Below are 15,450 nucleotides of genomic sequence, written 5' to 3' on the forward strand. Positions count from 1 at the left end.
TGCTTGTTGCCATGGCAGTCTCAGCACATGTAATACAATAGCCCATTGTAAAGCGTGTCTAGTGCAAGCGGTTGTCGGTAAGTGCAGTAATTTTTCAGCAGCACATTCCTTAGAGATTCAGTTTCAGCATAATCAAGGAGTTTGTTTCACATCAAACAACTAATAAGAAATAGTTTCGTTTTTAAGATATTGAGTTGTGTAAAAGTAAAAGTGCCCAAACTTTCAAATTCCTCTACGAAAGTTTCGTAATAACCTCCACGTCTTTTTTATCTTTCAGCTTCTCTATAAATTCCATCACCTTCTTGTGTAACATTTCTCTCTGAAGCAGTCTCAGCCTTTCCATTTCCTCTTGGGCTTTCTGCTGTTGCCTGGCCAGCTCTTTTTCTGATATTGAGTCAATCGTTGCAATCTGTTTCATCTGCATAAGTGACAAGTTGCTCTGGACTTTCCCTTTGTGTCTCACAGAGCTTGTAGATTTAGTCGATGGTGGTGGTGCTGATATGGATCGACCCTGTTCCACGAGTTTAGATCCTTCATAGCTGGATTTGCTAGGACGCAATCGTCCAGCAGATGTGTATATCGCCCTGGAGAAGTTTGCGTCTGCATTTCTTTCATACTCGGCGATTTCTTTCATAGCGATGCTGACTGTAGCTTTTGGTTCACAGACTTGTACCATCACCATCCGTCTTGCTTCATTTATCAGTTTGTCCCTTCGCTGTTGAAGCATTTTCTGGGTGTATCGGTGCTGTTTATCCAACATGATTAGCTTACGTTGCAGATCTCGGTCCTCCTTTTGGTTTAGCACTCTTAACACTCTTTGTAGTTCAGGTCTTCTGTAGATGTGATCCATTATGTCCAAGAACTAGGGGGAGGAAAGCATTTTCTGAGCTTTTTTGTTTTTTAGATTAAAACCAAAAATATCAGTTTTATTACCTGATTTTTGTGCACTACTCTGAGCGCAGTCGTACAGGTGTGTTTGGTCTCATGGCAGTCTCACCATCTGTAATATAATAGCCTATTGTAAAGCATGTCTAATGGAGGTTTTGTTAGTGATTTGCAAGTGTGCAGTAATTGTTCATCAGCACATTCCTTAGAGATTCAGTTTCAGCACAGTAGCAGGGCTTCTTGCACGTTACACTGTGACTGTGAAAAATACTTCGATTTTGTGCAGTTTTCGCCCTCCTGCTTCATATAATTCACTATTTGGGGTTATGATAAAAAAATGAATTGTAAATGTACATTTTGGGAGAAAATTACATTATGAGTAACCATTTGTTTTACTGTAAATGCTGTGCAAATAAATACAATCAGAGACTGTTATTCGAATATCCTAAACTGTTGCTTTTATATAAATATTGGTAATTAAAGATGTGGTGGTTTTAGAAACACTGAGCTCATGAATCCTCGCTATTCTGACTGAGAAAGATTTGCTTTGACACAAGTCTTCAGTTGTTACTTTAGCCATTGGATCATCTGCAAACGTGTCATCCTTCTCCAACCTTCTTTCTCATCTCCTCTTTCACTATATCTGTGAATCTTACCTGGTCTTCCTCTGACCCTCCTGCCTGGCAGCTCAATGTTATCTTCGGCCGGATGTATCCACTAACCCTCCTGCCAGTTATTCATTTGGCAAAGATTTAATGCTGAATTCGCTTCCCGGTGAAACCCTCACTATTTAACTGGGCTTGGGACTGACACTAGGAGTACTCTGGGTTGAGCCATAAAATAAATATATATTGGTCATGATCTCCACTAGCTTTCTATATTTATTGATTGGGTTTTCCTAATATTTTGATAATCTATTAACTCCTTCAGCCATTTTAAGCAAAAACATTTTTTTTTATCATTACTTTAAGTTTTTTAGCATCTTATTTCACAGTAAACTCTGAGTCTTTAGAGGGGTTTTTTCCTTTGATTGATTGATTTGGGATTTGTCATCTTCTTGTGGGTGTTTTCAATCTACTTTTTAGTAGACTCATTTATATCATCAGATCCACATTAACATGAACATAAGGCAAACTATGCTTACGAGAAAATCGCTGTGCTACAGCAGGCAGAAAACGAAAAAGTTGAATAAATATTACAAAAACATGACTCTAGTTTGTTAGATTTTTCAGTTTACTTTTATTTGTCTCTGTTCCCCATAAAATATTAACTGCATATATTAAGTTATTATATAAATGAAAATAATACGAAGTGTCCTGATCATATTTACAAAAAATGGTGTAAAATTGCAGTATACCTTTAACAAGCAAAGCCAGCCCCTCTGGAGTTTGGCCCTCCTGCGCCAAAACTGAAAACCAGGCTTGAAGATGGCACAACAAAACTTCCCAAAATGTCACACAGTTACTCCAAAGTTGATCAGCTGTTGACATCGCTGCTTGGTAAGTTTATTCTCTGCAGTGATTTGGCTTCATTTACATTTGCAGGAGAGCTGTTCGCTCGTTTTCAGCTGCTTATCTTCACTGCTGCTTCGCTGGTTTTAGTCGCTCAGGTCAAACAGCGTAATCAATCAGGTTTGTCGATTTACATTATTTAATGAAACAGATAATGATTCGGACATAATGTAAAATACAGCCGTCTAAAGCGCGAGAGAATGTTGCGCATGCGCATTACGGAAAGGGGAGATTACAGTATAATGTAAAAGCAGAAAAACGCATACGTTTACAATAAGGGGTTTCTCTTTTCCGCTTTTTCACGGTCTCTTCTCCATGTTTTTTCCCTTTGTTCTGCTAAATAGTTCTGATATGTCTTCAACCCTTGAGTTCCTGGCTTGTATTCAGCATTTTCAAACTTTGCGGTTTAAACGGTTTTGGTCCCATGTAATTGTTTAGAGATGTAAAACTGTGTTAACCGGAGAGTCTAACTGTTTCTGCTACTTCAGGTGCTGACTTTGGCATAAATAACTGCAGATGAGTTGGCTGTTACCAAATACGAACAGTTAATTTTGATCTCACAGAGGTTTATGCTTGGATATTATTTAAAACAATTAACGGCAACAATCCATAGCCAGATAACCTAAACCACTAAACACTGAGGCATTTTTTAATACATTTGGGCACACTGGGTGGAGAAGATCACTGAGATAATCAATCCGCAAAAGATATTATATGCAAATAAACCAAGTTGGAGGCTTTATTTAGTATAAACCACAACATTAATTTACTCTTAAGGTTTTACACCAGACAGGAGCTGAAGCACATTGCTGTTTTAAATATGGAGCACCTAAACAAATCTATGGAAATGCAGATATCAACAAATAACACTCATTTTATAAAATTCTGCTTTGTTGTTATTATTAGAAATTATGACATACTTTATGTTCTGTAACTTGTAACTTGTGCTTTAACAGCTTAATTTCCTCTTTTGTTTTCCACTCAAATAGCAATTGCCCCTGCAGAGGTTATCTAATGCATCCAATCCTGCAACCTGGAAGATTTTTACTCAGAAATACGTGCCACACGGTAAGTGTTTAAGCACTAAATTAAAGCCTACATAAAGTTGCTTCAGTTTTACATGCTGCAGTTTTTCTTGTTGCACTACTTGCAGGTCAGAAAGAAAAATGTAGGCCTACTCTACTTTTGTTTTCAAGGTGTGGTCCAAGCATTACGTTAGTGTTGCCAAGATGATGCGGGCAGTGTGTGTTGATGTACCCGGAGGACCGGAGAATTTGCTGCTGCAGTCTGTTCCCAGACCTAATCCCAAAGCAGGAGAAGTCCTGATTAAAGTTCATGCAGCTGCCCTCAACAGAGCAGACCTGTTACAGGTAGATTATTATTGTAGCCAAAAGAGCATAACACAGTGCTATTATCTCCTGTAAATCTCATAACCTGCTTTCAGTCTTCTTTGACTCACTGTATTCTGAATTATATCTAAATTTGCATAAAACAGGCCTGAAAATAATTATCTTGTGTTTTCCACAGAGACGAGGCCTGTACCCTCCTCCTGCTGGTGAGAGTGACATCATAGGCCTGGAGGTAGCTGGTACTATCCACACCCTGGGTCCAGGGGTGAAAAAGCAATGGAAACCAGATGACCGGGTCATGGCTTTGCTCTGTGGAGGAGGATATGCAGAATATGTTTCTGTGCCCGAGGAGCTTCTCATGCCCGTTCCCTCTAATCTCACAATGTGTCAGGCTGCTGCAATCCCAGAGGCCTGGCTCACTGCTTTCCAACTGCTGGATTTTGTTGGTATAGCAAACATTTCTGTGTCTCTTTGTTTTTCTTCATATTCATATGTTTTTTGGATAAAGATTAGACAACTGAGTTATTAAATGAGTCACATTTATTTCTATTTGACTTTTTTTAATTAACAAGAGGCCAAAGTCAGATTTGGTTCAAATTCTATACTTGCCATCGGTCTTCTCTGCTCCAGCTCAGGTGAAAGAGGGTGAGGTGGTGCTGGTTCACGCTGGAGGCAGCGGAGTCGGAACAGCGGCCGTTCAGCTTGTTCGTCTGTTTCGGGGTGTGCCGGTTGTCACTGCCGGGAGCCCAGAAAAATTGAAGCTGGCTGAGAAACTGGGCGCTGTAGTTGGATTCAACTACAAAGAGGAGAGCTTTGCACAGGGAGTGCATGACTTCACTGGAGGTGAATTATGGAAATCAACGTGCATTTAATTTTGCTGCAGGCGACGGTGCAGTGTCTCTGCTGATAATTCCTAATGATAGCATTGTTTTTGCATACTTCAGATTGCTATCAAATGTTTTGTCTTTGTTTCACAGGCATTATATTAGAGTTAAATGTTTCCAACCACTGTAGCAATCAGAGCTTAATGCTACATAGCTCTTCTGTAGCTTTCTAATAAATGCACATCAAAGAGCTTTGGTAACCAACTCCAAAAAAATCCTCCGTCAATACTTAAGAACCAAGTCAAAACACATGATTTCATTTTCAAGGATAAAAGAAAAATTAGTTGTTTTGTCATTTTAGTTCAAAAAATTTTTTTATTCAATCTGTCACAGTGTATTTGTTTAGAAGAGGGGTCAAGCATAAGACCGGGGGGGAGAATTGGCCTGCCAAAGAGTCCAATCAGGCCCACTGGAAAATGTAAAGGAGGGCATAAAGATTGGAGTTCTCGGTGTATTTTGATTACATTTACAACTTTTCCTACTGATACAAACCTCCCACATGGTCATTCATACTGCACTAATGTAGTAAAGTAGCATTAAAAACAGCGGAAGGATAGAATAGTTCCTGTATTTTCACTCTCCACTGCAGAAATGTAGTCTTCATTGGTCTTGTTTAGCCTAGCTAACCTACACCACAAAACACTGAAATAATTTTGAATATATTTGAACACAATGGGTGGAAAAGGTCACCGAAATAATAAATCTGCATAAGAGGATATGATATGCAAATAAACTGAGTTAAAGGCTTTATTCAGTATAGACCACAGCATTAGTTTACTCCTAAACTTTCACACTAAACATGGAGTCAAAGTGGGCTGTGGTGGGCCATGATGTAAAATAAGATTAGCATCTCTGGTTTGGAGCTATTTTGAATCAAGAACGTGATTGTATTGGAGAAGGGCAGTTACCTGTAATTGTAAAATCTCTAATTTCACAGGCAAGGGAGCAAATGTGATCCTTGATTGCATTGGTGGGCGCAACTGGGAGTCAAATGTGAGCTCTTTGGCCATCGATGGCAGGTGGGTGCTCTACGGCACCATGGGAGGGAGGGCGGTAGAGGGAGATCTGCTGGGCAAACTGCTGTCCAAGCGAGGCCACTTGCTCACTAGTCTCCTCCGCTCTCGCAGCCTGCAGGTAAGAATTGAAAACAGAAGTGACACAACAGCTGTGTTTCGTCATCTCTGCGCTGACTCATGTCAGTGTCGCTTTCCTCTCCTGGGTCTGGTTTGCCAAAATGAGGCAACTTGCTTGGGTTACTTTTCAGACATCTCTTGTAATATATATGTTTGCAACTGGACCTGATATGTACTTTGCATTTTCCTTTCACAGTACAAAGCTGACCTGGTGAAAGCTTTTACAGGCAGGGTGTTGCCATATTTCTCAGACCAGCCTGCCACCCTGAGGCCAGTGATTGACCGCACATTTAGCCTGGATGACATTGCAGAGGCTCATAAGCACATGGAAGCTAACAGAAACATGGGGAAGATTGTCATCAATGTGATTCCACAGATTGAGCAAACACAGTGATGAATTCATACTGTAATAGAAACGCACTGGCTATGAAATTTCCCAAAATACTGAAACCCACTGTCATTGTAAAACTTTTCTTTTGTTAGGAATATTCATAATTTACTAATAAAATAGACCAAATCACTGTTTTTCATTTTCTGTTCTAGTATTGTTACGATTACGTCCCGTGTTACTGTTCTTTTTCTATCCCCTATTCATTGAGGTGAGTTTTCTCCTGTGGTGGTATTACTCACAATTTTCTACTAGCAGCATAGAAATGACAGAAATGTGCATTTCAATGCATGATCAATGTTTACAATAGTTAACTAAAAAGCTAATTTGGGAAAAAAGGAAAACTAACTCACAAAACTAGAAATACATAGATAGTAAATGTTATAAGTTTTAATCTTTGGCAGTTTAGATACTTTTTTTTTATCACAGCCTGCCTGATTAAATTTTGTTGCATTTGCTTATTGAGACTTGGGATGTCTGTCTACATGATTGTGAGTCAGCTGACATTTGTACTGTAACAATACCTGTTTTGATTTTCCTAAATTTCGCCCCTGATAATAATCCTCAGAGGTCACCACAGCAGATCATCTCCCTTCATCTCACCCTATCTATTCTCATCTGCCACACCAACCCTCTGCATATCCTCCCACAGTACATCCACGTACCTCCTCTGTGGTCTTCCACTTTTTCTCCTTTTTAATCCTCGTCTCTCCAGGGCATATCGCCACCTTTCTTAACTCTTCTTCATCTGCTCCCTACTTTCACTAAAGATCACAATGTTGTTTGCAAACATTATATACTCCATGAAGATTCCTGGCTGACCTCATCAGATCACAGATCCAAACTAGAAGGGGTGAGATGTTTCTTGATGCAATCCCACGCCCACTTTCAACACATCTATCACTACTACCTCAGTGTTATCATACATTCCGTGCACCACCCTCACACACTTCTCTACCTCGCTATAATTATAAGAATAAAACGTCATTTGAAACTGTATTGGAAAGAAAAAAATCGAATAAATAATAAATAAATAAATAAAAATAAATAGAAAATAGCAAACTATAATAACTGTCAAGGTCTTCAAATTTTATGTGAGCTGAATCTTATATTAATAAATTTAAAAAAAAAATCGGAAAGGATTTAGAGACGACTCTCTAGACGATGCTGATTGGTTGTGTACTTGTTTAAATAAAGTTCTTTAAATTGAAAAAAAAAAATGTTCTCAAACTTCCGGCTTCTGTGTTGCGGCTCCTTTCACAACTTCCCTCCAGGTCCCGAGGAGGCAAAGTTAACATAAAAAGGTCGTGTAACTGAGTTATTTTAATGAATAAATATTAAATTAGTCAACGGACAACATTCGGACTCTATGATTCGACGGAAAACAGAGAATATCTTTATTTATCTGGTAAGTAAGAGTGAGCATGTTCCTCAAGCCGCCCTGCTAAACGTATCTGCGTCAGCTAGCAGTCTGAACCCGCAGGTGTTCACGTGAAATAAAGCAAAACAAGTTGAATGTAAGAGCTAAACTAATGTTTTTATGAGTGAGCTGTAGTTATGCAGCCAGTCGTGTTAAAAGCTGATTCATGTGAATGAATTGTTGACTTATAATCGGTCAAACATCTCTCATGAATATCAAGCCATTTTGAACCAGAAGTAACATTTCTGTCACAAGTTAGAAGCTGCAGTCAGTGTTTGGGTAAAGTGCCGCCTATGTCCTTTATTTATCAAGGTAACAAGTTTTGTTGACGTTACAAATGTCAAATTCAAGACAAATTTAGCCAGTAGGGTAGCAGAATTTGCCACAACTATAACATAACAGCTCTACAACATGTAAGTTAAGGAGTGCTGAAATGCATTTGTTGTTCTTGAAAGAGACTGGCTGACCTTTTTAAGTGAAAAGGTAAATGTGAAGGAGTATGATGTCCTTTTAAGGAAAACAAACATCCCCAGCAAATAGGCCTATTTAGGTTTATTAGCAATAAACAAGAGTTGTAAACCAGTGTAATTACACGTGTTAAAGCACTTTACCTAACTGCTGGTATGAGGAACTTTTGTATTTAAACTTGATCCTACTTTCTGTTTTGAGCTTTATTTGGATATATGACTGTATGTGGGATTTGCATGTAGGATTATCCCAGAGAACCCCAGCTTTCACCCACAGTCCAAAGACGTGCAGGTTAGGCTAAATTAGGTTAATTGTACAAATGTGTGCAAGTAATGCGCCTACTTCAATGCAGATTAATGATATACTGAATGATGTCCTTGGTGAGCGTGCTGTCCATCAGAACTTCCAGATATGTTCTTTTTTCCCCTCAAACTTCTTTATTTCAACTAAACTTTTGAGCCCTTGAAGTTACTTTCCTGATCTGTCTGCATTGTGCCTGTCAGAAAAGGGTGGAATTGTTTACATTTTTTATGTCACAGAAAACACATCCTGAAACATGGAGGATCCAAACAGACCACAGAGGAAAATGTCAACAGCAGGAGAGAGTTTGTACAAGTTGCTGGGAGTGGAGAAGGGAGCGTCTCCTGACGAATTGAAAAGAGCCTACAGGTGTGACTATCTCTTTCAGTTCTGAGCTACAAGAACTAATAAATAAAATGTTACTCTCGCTTGTTAATTGTGCTGTTCTTACAATAGCACAATTAACTAGTGAGAGTAACATCATTGTTTCAGAGATTTATGGCGACATTAGTGAAATCTTAGGCTACATCCACACTAGACCGGATAGATTTGAAAACTGCATTTTCGTTTGAAAACGCTCCGTGTCTCTTCTAGCATATTTAGTAATTTTCACAGAGTTGTGCATCCACATTGAAACGGCCGAAAACGCTTACGTTCCAGTACTGTGCATGCGTGAAACGCAAGAAGATTTGACCTGCCTCATTTCTTTCTGCCGCTTTGAAACGTCGCAGCAAAATTTCAAAGAAAAGCACCGACTTTTTTAAACCCTCACTTGTTTGTATATGTTTTAATTTCTCTTTTGACCAGGAAAATGGCATTAAGGTATCACCCTGATAAGAACCCAGACAACCCCGAAGCAGCTGAGAAGTTCAAGGAGATCAATAATGCCCACTCCATCCTCACTGATCTGGACAAGCGTGGTATCTACGACCAATATGGATCCATGGGCCTCTCGGTGGCCGAGCAGTTTGGGGAGGAGGGAGTCAAATATTACTTTCTCATGTCCAAGTGCTGGTTCAAGGTGAGAGGCAAGGGGATGTAGTTTTAAAGGTGAAAACAGAACATGAAGTTGTTTGTTCTGGTAGTAGGTGAATTATGCAGAAATTTAAATGCCAAAATGTGACCAGAGCATGCTGCAAAGTGTCCAAAAACTCTCCTAATACTCACATTGGTTTTCTTTTAGACCCTGTTTGTGTGCTGCACTATTTTCACCTGCTGCTGCTGTTGCCTCTGCTGCTGTTGCTGCTGCGGAAAGTGCAAACCACAAGATGAAGAGGACAATTTCGTCTACATGGACCCTGAGGACCTGGAGGCTCAGATTAGAGAACAAGATGCAGGTGAGGAACTGTTTTATATTCACTTAAGAATGTATACAGTTGAGCAAGGCAGCAGCTTGCATAGAAACAAAGAGCTGGAGTTGGAAACCCAAATGGTGTAGTGTCCAGTTTCTGATTGTCAGCATTTTTAAGATGAAAATGTTTCCTCTAGAAATCTAGGATTAATGATATGGAAATATTATTTTTCACAGCTTAATCTGCCTTTTTTTCACAGATATAGTTAATTATGTGTTTTCCTGTGGAAAGTCTGCACAGGAAGGCGTTAACTGGGTTCTCTTAGATACAGTCGACAGCCTCTTGAAGTGTTTACTGCCCAGTTTTGCTGTACTGATAACACGGGTGTTACTTTATGCTGAGCAGTTGTAACCCTGCCGGTAATCTTGATCTTAACTGTGCATGTGCAGTAAATCCAGCAGGAAGTTAACTTTGCCAAGAAGGGGGGTACATCTTCATTCAGTATAGGGCATGTTTAGAAAATGATAGTCTATAAAAATGAAGTAAACATCTCAGATGAATAACAGCTGATGACATATTACACTGCCATTGTTTCTTTAATATACACTAAGCTAAAATGCAGAAGCAGTGTGTGGGTAAACGAAGTACACCCCATGACTCAGTAGCTTGAAGAACCACGGATGGATGGATGACTTCATCAGTGTTTCACAGGGATGCAGGGACTTTGGCCCACTCTTCTTTATAACGTTGCTTTGGTTCATTGAAGTGGAGGCATTTGTTTATGCACAGCTCTCTTAAGGTCCCACCGCAGCATTTTAATCGTGACTTTGGGTGTCCCATTGCAACTCGTTGATTTGTTTCTTTTCAGTGGGGTGTGTGGGGGTATTTACCAAAGCACAGCTCTGAGCATGTTAACTGGGTTGTGGTCTGAACTTTTACTGGGCCTCTGCAGCACTTTTTCTCTCTTTTTTTTTTTTTTTTTTTTTTTTAGCTGGTGTGTATTTGCTGCTGTGCTTGCGATCATTGTCCAATTTCATTACCTAATTTGGGCCAAACTTTTAGCTGTCAGACACATGGCCTAACAGTTGACTCTAGAATAATTTGCTATACAAAGGAGTTCATGTTTGACTCAATGGCTGCAAAACGAGCCTAGATCATCACCCCTTCAAGGTTTTGTTCAGATGCAACTTTCCAAACCTAAACCATACTGTCACTTTTAATTTTTTTTTCTTTATTAAACAAGCCATACTTGTTTGGTCTGTTTTTAATTGTTTTCTCTCGAACTTTAACATTTAACATGATAACTGTAGCCTAAAGAATCTCAGATACAGACCTCTTGGAGTTTTTTTTTTCGTTTTTCTGATCTCTGGGTAAATTTGCTAGGAAGATTGGCAGCTGTCTTGAATGCTTTCGACTTGTGAATAATCTTTCTCATTGCAGAATGATGGACTTTACATTTTTATCGAAATAGCCTTAATATCCCCCCCACCTCCATCTAATTTTAAGACGTGCTAAATGGCAAAATATTTTTTACTTTTATCCTCATGAAACCTGCGCGTCGAGTGGAAATTAATGAAATGTCACTCTAATCCATTACATCTTGCCCTGATCTTGATCCGTGTAACTGGTGATACTTCACCTCTAAACTCTGTCGTCTTTGTACATTTCAAGCCGAGACCAAAGCAGGTGAAGAGATGTCGTTAAGAAGCTGTGTGTTGAATTTTGTTTTACAGCAGACCATCCCGTAATAGTTATTCAGCCGAATTCTAGCGATGCTGCTAGCCATTCAGGTAAGGTGTTATTCCGTCTTCAGGTAACGTTCACCTGTTGTCAGCTTCCTGCTGCTCTGCGCTGCTTGACTCGCCTGCTAGATTTTACAGCAGTGATTCACTGTGGAAGATTTTTTTTTTGTCCATGTATTAAATCCTTAATGTGAAGGACGCATGGGAAATCCAAAGCTTTTTTTGTTGTTGTTGTTTTTGTTTTTTTTTTTAAGTGATTTATGTCCCTTATCACATACCGAGGACTTTTTGATGATGTGCTGTGTTTGGTTTTTCTCCAAACGTGGTCCTGCGGATTGTGGACAGATGTCTCCACTTTGGTCTCATCTGTCTAGTGGACATTGTTCCAGATGTTTTGTGGTTTGTTCAGATGCGATTTTGCAAACCCAATAGCCCCCCCCCCAGTCTAATTTTCAGACGTGCTAAAGGGGAGATCGTTTTTGTTTTACTCTGACAAAACCTGCATGTAGAGTCGTATTAATGAAAATCACTAATGCTGATTCTGTTGCCTAACAAAATGTCACTCTAATCCTTTAAATTCTGCCCTGATCTTGATCTCTGTAATTGATGATCCTTTGACACCCCCCCCCCCCCCCCCCCCCCAAACCCCTGAATGCTTGTTACGCTGTTAATTGCAATCGAAGCTGTAAGTTTGTTCGTATACTTTAAACACTGCTTCTGCATTCTGGCTTATTTCTGTTAAATAAATAATGACACATGTCATAGGTCAAGTGAGGTTATATTTCTGTCATTTTAAGACGTGCTGAAGGTCAGATTACTGTTATTCTAATACATGAGACTTGCATGTAGAGTGGCAGTTATTAAATTCGCTGGTGCTGTTGCCTAATAAAATGTCATGCTAATCCTTTAAATTCTGCGCTGATCTTGATCTCTGTATTCTCTCGTCTTTGTACATTTCAAGCCGAGACAAAAGCAAGCGAGGAGATGTTGTTAAGAAGCCGTGTTGATTTACCCAGTGTTGAATTTTGTTTTACAGCAGACCATCCCGTAATAGTTATTCAGCCGAACTCTAGCAATGCCGCTATGCATTCAGGTAAGGTGTTATTCCTCCTCCAAATACATTCACCTGTTGCCGGCTTCCTGCTGCTCTGTGCTGCTTAACTTGCTGCTAGATCTTGCAGCAAAGAATTGATTTAAAGGTTTTTGTGCTGCTTATGTTTTCTGTTGTTGTTGTTAATGAGAAAAGCTTCATTAAGTGTTTTTCAGTGTTTCTATCTTAAAGGATTTTGGAAGGATGTTTGTTTTGTTTTTATGGCGTTATACTATTTATATGGTTTATTCCCTGCTATAAAAGATCATGGCTCAAACTGTAATAGTAGCGGTTTTCTTTTTAAGCTCTTTGGGTTTTATTTAATAATGGTTATAGAAATTTAGACTGTAAGTGTTGTCCATTTCCCACATTATATTTAAAAAAAAAAAAAAAAAAGGACACAGAACAGAGTCATCAAAGTCTCCTTTTGCATGTATGAGCAGATTGCACAGATTGATCTTGACACATAATAATTCGTACAGATTTATAGTTCTGGAGTTTTGGCTGAAAGATTTGTACAAATATGGAGTGACATGAAATTTGGTACCGATAGTGTTCACTTAACTTGTTTTCTGGGGCCATCATCTGGTCAAATACCTTGCTTTTGTGCGCTAACATGCTAAACTAAGGCAGTGAACCCAGGCAGTAATATTATTTATGTATTTATTTTTAAATGACGAGACGTACTTTCCTTCATGTTTCATTTTCTGTGAGACGTAAGTGGTTTTGATAGCTTGTCTGATTTAAGAACACTCCCACACCACACACCTGTTCATCACCTGTTCTCGTTACCTTCTGCAGGGGAGAACACACCGATTGTGATTCAGACTCACGCAGCCAAGGGGGGCTCAGGACCTGGAGAATGAACGACTGTATCAAACACTGAAGTGCAGAAAATGTTTTCATCTCAGAGATTTGTTTGTTTACATGAGTCAAACTGCAATTTATTTGATTGTGCCATAGTTATTTTTTTTAAAATGTGCTTTTTCTTTGATCCAGTCTTGTATTTATTCTTTTAAAATGTTAAATTTCTGAATTTGGGGCGGAGACTAATAACAAAGCCATGCAGATCAAAGCCTCTGAGCTCGGGGATAATTATTTTTTTTCCTGCGCACTTTAAACTCACACATTCATATTGAATGTTTGGAATATTCTGAAGCTGCCATGATCAGAGCACGTTTTGGCCCAAGATTCAGAAATTTTCAGATTTTTATTTTTAATATGCCGATTCAGGGGTTTCTGTGGAAGCTTGCTTCCAGCACTGGAAAGGGGGGGAAAAAAAAAAAGCCAAGCGTAAATCAGAATTTTGGTGTCAGATCTCAAAATTTCGACTCAATGACTCAGGATCTCAAGTCGAGTCTCACTTAAAGTTTCACCTAATCAGACGTGTGAGCCGGCAAGTGGAAATTTTGAGATGGTGACTTGAAATTTTGACTTAACTTTGCCTCGCAGTTTAAAAAAACAAAACAAAACAAAAAACGCTTGTTCGGTCGCACTGCACATAGAAACAGACTCTATGTTAAACGGTTTACTGATGTGGCCACAGATCACACACAGATTTATCAAACAAAGGTTTAGTTTTAAAATTTTAGCGCTGCCTTATGTGACACATTCAGTTGCCAGCTTGTAAATGACTCTTTGAAGTTTAGTCTTGTGATGCTTGCAGAGATTTTAAGGAATTACTAAATCGCCTAATTCTGAGAGTTGGATGAAGACTGTTGATCACATTTGTGTTTGTCCACAAATAAGACCCCCCAAAATGATTTGAGTCTTCCTATAAATGCCATAATTGTAAAACCAGATTTATATACCTGCTTTTAATTAACACAAAAAGATTGGATTTACTTCAATGGTACGTTTAGAAATTAGTCTAAACGCACCATTGAGTTACATTTGGCACACCCCTTTAGGGCGAGTGCAGCAATGTGTAGAAACCAAAGAAATCACACGGAGGCTTCTGCTGTAGCGCCCTCTTTGTGTGTGATTTCACCTAACAACAACCAGCAAGCCCCAGGAACCACTCGCCGACCAGCTGGGGGAGCACACCTTTTTCCAAGCCGCCTCCTCCCTCACTACCTGAAGCAAAGAACCGGCTGGACCAGTGGACCACTGTTTATTCTGTTTGTGCAAAGATTAAACAAAAGACATGTTTTGGACATGTTGATTGATGTTTCCACTTGTGATGTTTTCAACCTTTATGCTTAAGTCCCTTTGGCTCCTGCTCAAGCTTGCTTAATTATACACACAGGCACAGTGACAATAATCTGTTTTAACTCCTGGAAAGTGAGCCAGTGTTTCAGAAGAGGTACAGTTGGTCATTTTTGTCATTGCACATAAGTAAAAAAATATGCAGGGAGGTGAATAGAGTTGTGTGAATTTTTCTACACTTGACACTAAAACCATCGTTTGTTTCTTTAGAAAATAAGATCGCAGCTTTCTGATTTATTGCCATTTTGACTTTTTTGTGTATGTCGTGATTGTCTTGTAAAGTCAGAGATGTATATTTATGATTAGAGGATTTATTACAAATTGAGTATTAAGGTAAAGATTCTTTTGTTTAAATGATATTTTTCTATTTTCTCTCGGGGTAAAAATGTTGAGGTTGTGCTTCATTTTGATTTCATTTTATACAAATCTGGCTATAATAATAATAATAATTTGGATGCTGATTTTCTGACGATCCTTGACTGCGGTGTATTTAAAAGCCTGCTTGTATACTTTTGTATGCCAATGATTATACTTGACGCAAAAGTGCCTGAATGCAGTTTTTGAATAATTTTACAGAAGTGTATTTTATGTCATTATCTAAACATTTCCATGCTGAGTTTGTTCTGTCCACTTTGACAGATTTCCAACTGTTGGTGTAAATTTGAGTTTCTTCTAAAGCATTTCATGAAATAAAGTTGAATAATTCAGAAAATGTCATGCGGTTGTCTTATAATTTCACTGGAGTTGGCGCAGTAACCTGCCATTGGCTCCTGCAGTGCT

At 38.9% G+C, this 15,450-nt stretch overlaps 2 protein-coding genes and 1 long non-coding RNA gene across 8 annotated transcripts; 2 read left to right on the plus strand and 1 right to left on the minus strand.

The window, feature by feature from the left end:
* Position 1: 1 nt before the first annotated feature.
* LOC309695329 lies at positions 2–2,342 on the minus strand. The gene is made up of 3 exons (XR_014273121.1): positions 2,243–2,342; positions 934–1,000; positions 2–862 (listed from the first exon to the last, which is right to left on the minus strand). It is a non-coding gene; the product is annotated as an uncharacterized lncRNA (long non-coding RNA).
* Positions 2,255–6,283, plus strand: tp53i3 (tumor protein p53 inducible protein 3). The gene is made up of 7 exons (XM_082515878.1): positions 2,255–2,384; positions 3,386–3,464; positions 3,593–3,766; positions 3,924–4,191; positions 4,376–4,588; positions 5,567–5,763; positions 5,959–6,283. The coding sequence occupies exons 2-7, from the start codon at positions 3,411–3,413 to the stop codon at positions 6,154–6,156; spliced, it is 1,104 nt and encodes a 367-aa protein (XP_082372004.1). The 5' UTR covers positions 2,255–2,384; positions 3,386–3,410; the 3' UTR covers positions 6,157–6,283.
* A 1,099-nt stretch (positions 6,284–7,382) lies between these two features.
* On the plus strand, positions 7,383–13,734 carry dnajc5gb (DnaJ (Hsp40) homolog, subfamily C, member 5 gamma b). 6 transcript variants are annotated; one of them, XM_082516226.1, is made up of 7 exons: positions 7,383–7,558; positions 8,578–8,707; positions 9,146–9,359; positions 9,522–9,675; positions 11,364–11,420; positions 12,409–12,465; positions 13,264–13,734. In XM_082516226.1, exons 2-7 carry the CDS (start codon positions 8,595–8,597, stop codon positions 13,326–13,328), a joined length of 660 nt encoding a protein of 219 aa, XP_082372352.1. In that variant the 5' UTR covers positions 7,383–7,558; positions 8,578–8,594; the 3' UTR covers positions 13,329–13,734. The 6 variants fall into 6 exon arrangements, with proteins under 6 accessions (XP_082372352.1, XP_082372353.1, XP_082372354.1 ...); XM_082516227.1 differs by having other exon boundaries at positions 12,412–12,465; XM_082516228.1 differs by having other exon boundaries at positions 11,367–11,420.
* The last annotated feature ends 1,716 nt before the right edge of the window (positions 13,735–15,450 follow it).

Source organism: Aulonocara stuartgranti (assembly GCF_965226115.1).
Source record: "Aulonocara stuartgranti genome assembly, chromosome: 19".
Taxonomy (NCBI): domain Eukaryota; kingdom Metazoa; phylum Chordata; class Actinopteri; order Cichliformes; family Cichlidae; genus Aulonocara; species Aulonocara stuartgranti.

Coding starts and splice junctions, on each gene's coding strand:
- dnajc5gb (XM_082516226.1), top strand. CDS start 8,595: ATGGAGGATCCAAACAGACCACAGAGGAAAATGTCAACAGCAGGAGAG. Junction 11,421..12,408: donor CGATGCTGCTAGCCATTCAG/GTAAGGTGTTAT, acceptor TTTGTTTTACAG/CAGACCATCCCGTAATAGTT. Junction 12,466..13,263: donor CAATGCCGCTATGCATTCAG/GTAAGGTGTTAT, acceptor TACCTTCTGCAG/GGGAGAACACACCGATTGTG.
- tp53i3 (XM_082515878.1), top strand. CDS start 3,411: ATGCATCCAATCCTGCAACCTGGAAGATTTTTACTCAGAAATACGTGC. Junction 4,192..4,375: donor CCAACTGCTGGATTTTGTTG/GTATAGCAAACA, acceptor TCTCTGCTCCAG/CTCAGGTGAAAGAGGGTGAG. Junction 5,764..5,958: donor TCCGCTCTCGCAGCCTGCAG/GTAAGAATTGAA, acceptor TTCCTTTCACAG/TACAAAGCTGACCTGGTGAA.